At 41.7% G+C, this 10,293-nt stretch overlaps 1 protein-coding gene across 1 annotated transcript; it reads left to right on the forward strand.

The window, feature by feature from the left end:
• Positions 1 to 8,389: 8,389 nt before the first annotated feature.
• On the forward strand, positions 8,390 to 9,778 carry LOC124656498 (xyloglucan endotransglucosylase protein 7-like). The gene is made up of 4 exons (XM_047195232.1): positions 8,390 to 8,564; positions 8,672 to 8,772; positions 9,048 to 9,247; positions 9,337 to 9,778. The coding sequence occupies exons 1-4, from the start codon at positions 8,390 to 8,392 to the stop codon at positions 9,776 to 9,778; spliced, it is 918 nt and encodes a 305-aa protein (XP_047051188.1).
• The last annotated feature ends 515 nt before the right edge of the window (positions 9,779 to 10,293 follow it).

The following is a 10,293-nucleotide window of genomic DNA, read 5'->3' on the forward strand; positions in this document are numbered from 1 at the left end:
CTAGGTGGCTTAGCCAGCAAACGAAGTTCCTATGAATATGAATTAATGAACCCATGGGTAGCTAACGGGGTCTAAAACATCTCCTCATGGATTGATTTTATTCGTGATGTCCATATAGCCCATAGTGCCACTGTTAGCCAGGTAAACTACTAATGCGGGTGCTCAATCACCAATTCATTAGATAAAGCCCAATCACTTCTAGCCATGTTTCATTCCATCACACAATATCTAAAAGCGAAATTCAAAACTCTTTTAATGCGTAATTATCCTTTTCTCCATTGTAGCCCAATCTTTTTTCACAAAGCATTCATATTTTCATGGACCGCATGTTGGCCAATTCGACCCACACGCGAAGGGAGCCTAGTTACTCTCCATTTAATCCTCTCATGGGAAAGTTCCACGCGTCGTTGCCACCATGTTTGTTTACACCGGCCAATGATAAAACCAATTCCACCATCCTATAAGAGCATCTCTAATTGATCTCTTATAATTTAGGTCCCTATCCCTCTGAGTTAATAGGAGCATATTTTACTTCTCTAAAAAGTGGTTTCTAACCGATCCTCTAAACTTAACTCCCTAATTTTTTTTGGTTCCTAACCAAACTATTCAAAGCCAAGCACTTTCAAACTGATCAAATGAGTAAAATATAAAGGGTACAAAAGAACCGAAGTTAGGTTTACAAACCAAATTATTCAATGCCAAACAGACGACAAACAAGGTTAAAATACAATAAATAGAATGGATGTTTAAATGAAGTAAATGCACAACTATGAAGTGTTTTGGATTAGCCAGTGATGCTCAACAATATCATCTTACATGTGAGTATGGATAGTCTTGTTATCAATGTGTATATGTGCTTGTAGGAATTTATTTATCTTGTTTGCATCATGTTCTGGTTCAGCAGGGTCACCATTGGCAATGTGCCTGAAGTTCTCTTCTCCCATGTCATGCTCATCGTCTTCTTCCTCCCCCGACGAAGATTAATCGAAAATGAACTCTCTCAACCTCTTCATGTTAGCAATCAGTCGAACATTTAACTGGCAGAGGAGGTGAGATCCTCGGCCAACAATGTTGAGCTAGCGCCCAAGCTGCTAGGCAGGGTACGCGTTACAAGGCCATCAGCGGGGCTCAGTAGACGAAGATGATACTCCAACCTCGGTCGAAGATGACACTCCAGCCTCAGTCACTAGACGCTCGCGAAGCTCGCTGAAGGTAGTCGACGAGGATTTCGCTGATCTCCCTTCGATTCTTGCGATGCTAGCTCAGGTGCGCCGAACTACGACATCTATGTCCACCGCCAGCTCCATTTTGGATCAAACCGAGGTCATCGTGGCCCCGAGTTGCACTAAATCGCAGAAAACGAGGCGACGGCTACCGCGGAGCTAGCGGTCGATTCCGGCAACGGCGAGCGACCCTGAGTGGGGTGGGGGTGGGGTAGGGCATCATTGGGTGCGGGGTGCCAACGGAGGGTTTTGGTGGTCAGCGAACGCATCACCAGTGGTGTAGCAAGGCGGAAGGAGAGAAAGCCGGTGAATGAAAAGAAGCCAAAATTATGTTCAACGAAATATAGAAAAGCACGAGTAGGTCTTGTATAAATTTTACTCCTCTACCGAGGGATCCTCCTCTCGTGGTTTCTAATCTTCCCAGTACCGTTGTCTGTACCCTCGTTGAGTCGTTGCTCAGAAGTGTTGCTGTGGTCAACCTTGTGCATCACGTGCACCAACGAGCAGCCCCATATCTGACCTCCCCACCTAAACCAATCTCGTATTTTTCTTCACAAAATGGAACCCCCACCTTCCCCGGATCACTCCCACACCCTCGGTTGCTTGCTGGAGGGCATGCAGTGGACGGTCTCGCCGGCGGCGATGCAATCGTCTATATCTTGGCCGCCTGTCTTCCCCTGTTCCAGTCCGGCATGGGACCAGAGCCGCTCCTAGCCCTTGTTCGTTCACTGGAACGAGAAGGCCACCTGGGCCGTTATTGGCTGGCCCAATTACTTTTCTTTTCCTTATATGTAGCTCAACGATAATCAGACAAATATCTAGCCCAAAGGCTTGTCAGAAAAAAACATATAGCCCAAACCAGGAAACACTATCATCCACTTACAGTGTTCACCGACCAGACCCACAATGAACAACACTCGGCCCGATGTTGTTCATCCAAAACCCGAGCACTGTATGTACCCATTTTAATCATGTCAACATGCAAAATTCATTTCTCTACACTGTTTAGTCATATTTACATGCCACTTATATCTTAGCTTAGTTTTTCTCTCATGCATGATATTTGTCTATGATCATATTTTTCAATGACATGCTAATTAGTTAATCCCTACCACCGATAAGTCCTTGTTCAATTCTATTGGCCATGTTCACCTTGTAAACCTAGGAATATCTACATAATATTATCATTTAGGACTAGTTCAGATTGTTGAGGACTATATTATTCTAGAATAAGTCTTGGTGAATGAAGTTTTAAAATTATTTGTCAATGGTTGGGGAATGAGTACATGGGGCTTTCATCTATTTTGGTATTTTTGGTAGGTTGGGCGAGCTCAGAGATTCAGAACCAAACAGACTTTTTTGTGTGTGTTTGCAAGCCTATGTAGGGTGTTTGGGCTATGCCACCTCATACCGAAAAAGCCCCTCAGCCCTGCCTAGTAGGGAAGCTCGATTTCACCCGTCTGGTCCCGAAAAATTCCCCGCACATTCGGCTACCGGCTCAAGGCCCGCTAGGGTCACCTCCCTACACGTTCTCATACAACCATTCTCCCCCAAAGGCCCTTGCTCTCCTGGTCCACCACCCAGCGTCGCCGTGTAGTACCTCCTTGCACCGCCCTGGCCAATCACCTAGCTCCGCCACGATGCGCTGCCTCCGTGGAACGCCACAGCCGCCTCCTCACACCGTCATAGCCTACATGGCCGACCACCCAACTCTATCGCCTAGCGCCTCCTCCCGCGGGGCCAACCGAGCTCTCAGCCAAGCCTAGATGGCATAGTCGTGATTTTAGGACCCTTTTTTTCTATTCAAGGATTTTTGTGTGATATGTTTTTTTGCTTAAGATTGTTTTTCAGATACTTTTGAAAAAATGGTGATGATATTTTGGTGTCCTCACCCCTCAGCCAAGGAGGTAACTAGATCCAAATTGTAGAGACTATCAAACCATTTATTACCAGGAGTACGCATCCACTATATTATATAAACCTGACAACCCTTCTTTGAAATACAAGCATGTAGTTAAATAGGTCTTTCCCCAATGTGGCTTGCGAGTATGCCGTGTATTCATTGTTGCACCAACAATCTTAGGAGATGTGCAACAAGAAGAATTACTCCTAGGCGAGTTAGGGTTGCGACCACACTCAAGCTTCTCTATGGGCTTGCATTGGATCTTCTGGTTGTAGGTAAAGTTTTGGGCTTTGAAGCCTATTAACTATTCAAAAGAGGGGCCTCTATATCATATTTTATTCGCTAATATTTTTGTGTTTTGTGAGCATGCATGCTATTATCCACAACTGGAAATTATGGGCAGTTGTTGCAGCAAACTTAATGGCCATGTTTAACAAATAAGGTGTATCAGGTGTATCATGATCAGAAATACATAGGGTACACCGTGTTTGGAAAAATGGGGTTGTGACACTTAGCTGGGATACAATTTTGCACAAATGCACTATGCTAATTTTGGGCTACCGTTGAGCCACTTGCCTTTTGCATCAACAACAACATAGTTCTGTGGAATCTTTAAGAATAGTACTCGCGACTTAGTAACACATATGGTTGTGTGTACTGATAGATGCAGAGACCGTGTATCCGCTTCTCGATTTTTTTGGTAAATAAGAATATATTTCTACACATTTGTTTAGGAGAATCGTACACTACTGGTATGCTGAATTATTTGTTAGATAAATCAGCCCACCAGGGAGAACCAGGTTTGGTTTCTTATATATGCATCTCATTGGGTAGGAAGGTGTCCAGGTGACATTCCCATCTACCAGAGAGATCACGCCCGAAGTTTGATGTCTTTATGATTCTCATTGAACCCACCAGGGAGTATAAAGTGGTGCCTATGTAACTCATAAATCTTAAAATACCGGACTTAAATATTAGTAGGGGTTATGTGTTGAGGTTGAGCATGTGCGTTTGTGTCAATGTTATAGTTTGTATTAAAGAAATGGTTGTGCTTCAGTGCCCCCTCTCAAAACTTTGGTCGACCTACTGGGTTAATGTTGCAACCCTCTAAGACAACAAAGAACCTGCAATTGTGAGTCATGAGCTCCCTTTTTATTTGTATGTAAGGAGCGTCTAATATTCGGTTAGACATTTTGTCGCTCAAGGCTTGGTCATTTTTCATCCCTTGCATGAGAAGCTAGAAACTTTCCTTCTTTAACTTTTGAGGGGAGAATGCACTTTTGCTATGTTAGGTTATTTGAGATGTTTCATTAGTTTGGGTATAAATCCAAATAATAAAGGGAGTCATCTAGCATAGCGAGCTTTTATCTTTTCTTTCATTGAGAGAATTTTTTTGCAGCCAGCTGGCCCAAATTCTATACACCACTCATAGGGGCACTAACGGCTCGTGCCGTACACCTTGCATGGCATTCTGGGCCTAGCCCATTTTTATGTTTAGTTAGTTCCATGTACCGACCGTGAGGTTGATTTTCTATTTTGTTTTTTACTACTATATTGCCTCCCGCGCTTATTGGTTTTCTAGTTTTCGGTTGTTATTTTCCTTTACATGTTTTTCTTTTCGTTTTCCATTTCCTTTTCTATTTTTCTATTTATTTTTTCATGCTATTTTCCTTATTTTCATATTTCCTTCCATTTTATTGGTTCTTTTTCTTATATTTTCTTTCCTTTGCATGTTTATTATTATATTATAATATTTTTATGTAGTTTTAAAATTATTTGAGGTTTAGAAAATGTCTGTAGACTTACAAAATAGATAATGGATTTGAAGAAATCTTCACCAGGTTTAAAATTTAATCATGGGTTCAAATAAGTATGTCCTTGATGCATGTAAAATGCATACATGAATTTTGTCCTTTATTATATTGAATTCCCACATATTTGCAACATATATGATGATAATACCATCTTTTACATTGATTTATGGGGATTTATGATCTTCTTTATTTAGTTTATAACTCTGCAGAAAAGGAAAGCCCTGTTTTATGTATTTTTCACTTTCAGAGACCTATACGGAGTCAAATTGACCTGTGATTTTTGGAGCGTCATTTTTCATCGGGAGAATCACCCTGGGACCTGGAAGCACACTTGGATGGGCCTGAGGCCCAAACGAGCCCAGGTGGCGCACCCAAACATCTAGGGTGCGCCACCTGCACTCTTTTGGCCGTCAATCAAATCATCTTTTCGCCCACCAATGTATTTTGACCTAAAAATCACTATATATATGGTCCCAAAGAGTTCTCGGGAGGAGAGTGCTGCAGAAATACAGAAACATGAAAAGGGAGGCTGCAACATAGAAGATTGGAGGGGGAAACTCCGTCGGGATTACCGCCGGATGGATCTCCACCTTCTCCAACGTCTTCATCATCATCACCATGATCAGGAAGAGTAGTCCACTCTGGACTACGGGTTTGTGGCAATAGCTTTGATCCATTTCTCTCATATTCTTCATAGTTCTTAGTGCCATATGAGCTGTCTCACATGATTATGGCAATATTTGTAATACTTATGTGGTGGATCCTTATTCTATGATATTGTGCTATGAGATCTGATCGTATTATGTGTAAGATGTATTGATACATGCATATTATGTACCCCGTTCTTAAGTATTTGTTCTGATCCAACATCTATGCAAGAGCGTGTGTGGGGTGATGTGTGTATTCGATGGAGTAGCATAGTTTTAATGATTGAATAGTGAAAACAAATTCATGAACTGTTATGGCTTTGCTTTTTTCTTTTGCTACCTCACTAGGGGATAAAGTGAATGCATGTGCTATGTTAGCCATGTGACAAAAGTGATGATCTTGTTTGGTCAAGGTAGTATATTTGATATTCAAACATCATGTCATAAGTACATATGGCTATACTCTGTTAATTCTTAATACAAAATTGCATGGAGTTTTTCCTTTATTGTGGAGTATAAGATAGATGTGTTGCATCATCTCAATGTTAGGAAGTGATGCCCATATGAATACATATCTTACTCATATTTTGTTTGGCACCCTCATATCTCATTGATGAATTACTATTTATCCGCTACAACTTAAAAGAGAGAATAGTCAAGTGAACCCATGAACCTCGGTCCACTTTTTATCATAAGAAACACCTTCATATTGCTTTTATCTTGTTTTCTATTTGCAGCACTATTTTAATTCGAAAATACAAAAATAATTATTTTCTTATTTGCATACAAAACACCAAAAACAATCAACTCCTTTACAATTTTTTACTTAGTTACTTTATTTCATCTAGTTTTACTCGTTTTATTTTTACTTGTGTTTATTTACTTACGCGAAACCTTGTGCTTAACAACCACACAGTGGAGTTGGAGACACAATGTTTTTATCTTACTTGCAAGATTGCTAGAAGAAGAGAGAAGAAAATACTCTTTGCTCATTTCCCGAGATTTCGATTTAAACCCTCGAGTCACCCTTGTGGGGAAAATACTCTGCTGACACAACACTCTGCACATGGAGTCCTAACGTCATCAGCCCGGGATTCGATTTTATTTTTAAATATTCATATTTCTAAAAAATGAGTTGTATTCGGAAAAATATTTATGGTTAAAAAATGATAATTGTACAAAATGATGTTCATGTTATATTTAAAGATATAATAAAATACAAGTTTCCATACTTCACTGTTTTTAAATAAGTGATGCTTTATTTCTACATGTATGGATAATTATTCTTTTTGTGTACATGGAAAATTTTATACTATGCTTGAACATTTTTTTCATTTTTTTTTTGGTTTTCTCATTTTGTTTTATTTTTTATTTTATTTCTTCATTTTGTTTGCATTTGACTTCGATAAAACCATTGTTGGCACTTAAAATTTTGAAATTATTTTTTAAGAAACATAGAAACATCATTTGGCAACTTTTTTTTTGTCATGCCAATGCGGACATACTGTTTTTTTTACTTAAAAACCGGCAAAGCTGTTTTTTTTTCTAGAGTATGTCAAAGGCGTGCTATTTTTGAATAGAGGAAAGCTAAAATAATTTACAACATATTCACAGCCAAAAACTATGAAAAGGCTCATACCACCAGCTCCCAACATACAGAGGTTTATGTTACATAAAGATCTAGCCCGGTTGCTCCATCAAGGTTCCATTACTTAGGGCATCTCCAACAACGTCTCGTAAATGGACAGTAGGTAAGAAGAACCTAACTCAATTGTTTATGCATGTGGATATACAACTCAACCACCTAAGTTCAAGTTCCTAGGATGAGGATTTGGATTCTTATAATTAAAAAAACTACTGTAGGAGCTTCCCTTACCGCATTCATTTTTTTTTAAATGGATGGAAGATGTTCGCGCGGACAAAGTGCAGCATCAACGGGATACACTAAACGGATCGATGCCCATCTTTTGTTCCCCTGTGGCTTACTGGCTTGTATACATACTGAATAAGAATATGTTCAGTGTTATCCTCGCCTTGAAGACGGAGGAAAAAATCAGAAGGATAAAGGATGATCCTGTAGTCCCTTTCTTGCTCTTACATAGACACTACCATTTAGGACAATTTGACTTGATATATCTAAAGTCAAACAAAGTATTTTGGTCAGGCTTTTAGATTTCAGACAACTTGATTTCTCTAATCGTCGATCTCAAGCAAACAAAGCAAACAAATCTCTTTCGATTCCTTGTATGACTAGGTGTAATACTGGTTATTTGTTGGTAAAATATCAGGACACAGGACTTCAGACCGACGGGCTACGTGTTCTAATTATAGAAGTTGATCTCAAGAAATAAACCTAGAATTAATTTAACTGCAGCAATATTATTTAGTTAATGGAGCATTGAAGCAGCGGTATCTGCACCCAGAAATTTCCTTGTCTCTGACAAATGGCGGACACCAATGGCCATTGACCAAGTGACACATATGCATGCCGGAGGTGATGGCAAGCACTATAGTAGCAGTAGTCGCCGCGCGCCTGCTGGTCTGTCGACATTGTTCATGGGGAGCACTACTAATCCTTTGGCAAGAACCATTCCTTAATTAAACTAAGCGGAAGATTCTATTAGTCAAATCATTCATCGACGTCGAACAAGCTGGCCTACATGCGTACCAAAAACTCCCGAATCCAACCTGAAAAGAAAAATCAGTTCTCATCATCTTATATAAGCTAGATGTGCCCTCTGAATTCCATACCAATTCGTCTCACACATACTGATCAATTCAACACGCAAGGGAGAAAAGGAAATGGCGATCTCGTCGAGGGTTCTCCTCGCCGCCGTCGCCTTTCTGGCCGTACTGGAGCTCGGGCTCGTCTCGGCGAACTTCAAGGACCAGTGTAACATCACGTGGGGGCCGCACAACGCCGAGTTTACGGAGGGAGGAGAACATCTCAAGCTCTCCCTCGTCAACAAGTCCTCAGGTAACAGATCGTACATATGAATAGCACTGCTCTTTGATTAATTGTACATGGCGACATGAGTGACATTGATCTCTGGGGGTTTGTGAATTTCCATCACCATCGATCAGGTTCTATGGTGACGACCTTGAAGTCCTTCATCTATGGCAGCGTCTCCACCAGGATCATGCTGGTCAAGGGCAACTCGGCCGGCACCGTCACCACCTACTACGTACGTGAGACCAACTACTAAGCTACTCCCTTTTGCCATGCCCAATTTAATCAGTTATTTTTTTGAATCATGCATGTGTGTCAAGGTTTTAAATTTAATTAAACAGAAAGCTACTGGCTATAGCGCAAATAACGCTACAGCGAGGCTACATCTTTTAGCGGACTATAATGCACTTATCCGTACCTTTTAAAAGAGCATGATATATATGCATATGCTATTAATCTCATGACATACATAGACGCTTAATCGATGGTGAAATTACTATGCACATACAGACGTCGTCCACTGGCAACTTTAGTCTTCACGACGAGATCGACTTCGAGTTCCTGGGCAACTCGTCCGGCGACCCCTACACCCTCCACACCAATGTGTTCGCCGACGGCGTGGGCGCCCGGGAGATTCAGTTCAAGCCCTGGTTCGACCCCACCGCCGACTACCACAACTACACCATCTTCTGGAACCCCTGCATGATCGTGTAAGTCTACGTTTCTACGTCTGTGATTCGTCCGATCATGGAACGACAGTTGAGATTAACCGATCGTCTTCCTCGGTGCGTCTGCGCAGGTGGTACGTGGACAGCTTCCCCATCCGCGTCTTCCGCAACTACACGGGTCTGCCGTTCCCGACGAGGAAGCCGATGTTCGCCTACTCCAGCATCTGGAACGCGGACGACTGGGCCACGCAGGGCGGCGCGGTGAAGGCGGACTGGACGCAGGCCCCCTTCTCCGCCGAGTACCGCGACCTCGACCTCCAGACCTGCGAGTGCGCCGCCGGCGCCTCCGACGACGCATGCGCCGACAGCTGCGCGTCGTCCAAGTACGCGGTCGAGCCACGGTGCGAGCTCACCGACAAGGAGAAGCGCCAGATGAAGGCCCTGCAGCTGGGATACACCATCTACAACTACTGCGACAAAGCAAGGACCAACGTCGCCAAGGATCCCGCTACCGCCGACCCCGTACCGCCCGAGTGCGACTTGGACGACAAACAGGACCAGGGCCAGTACTGATGATCAACTACCTCCCATTATCATCATCTTTCTATTTTTGTTTGATATCTGGGAGGCGTCGCTTCGACTCTCCTTGTTTTATTTTTATTTTTTGTGGACCGATTAATTGTTTCTGTTCAAGACAATTCTTTTTGGCCTGATCGAGTTGATGTATATTGTTGCAATATATATTTTTTTAAGAGGATTAGTTGAATTCCTATGCGTTGCCACAGCTCCGCAATTCATGTTTTCACTGGACGTGTCAACAATACACATAAAAATTCACGTGTATAAGAGAAGATAACAACAAAGCAGCTATAATTCGACATATATGTATAAAAAGCAACAACCCAACACCCCCAACAATGATGTATAATTGACTAAGATTTTACTTGCTTGTATCTTAGAGATGTCTTCAAATAACAGCTTTCCTATACATCGACAAGCAAGTACAAGCTTATTTTGCCATTGTTTTTCTTCTTGGTATCTTCGATATTAATATATGCTCGTTGTCGAAGAAAATCAATTTTTCTTCA

The sequence above is a fragment of the Lolium rigidum genome, chromosome 1, assembly GCF_022539505.1.
Source record: "Lolium rigidum isolate FL_2022 chromosome 1, APGP_CSIRO_Lrig_0.1, whole genome shotgun sequence".
NCBI lineage: Eukaryota > Viridiplantae > Streptophyta > Magnoliopsida > Poales > Poaceae > Lolium > Lolium rigidum.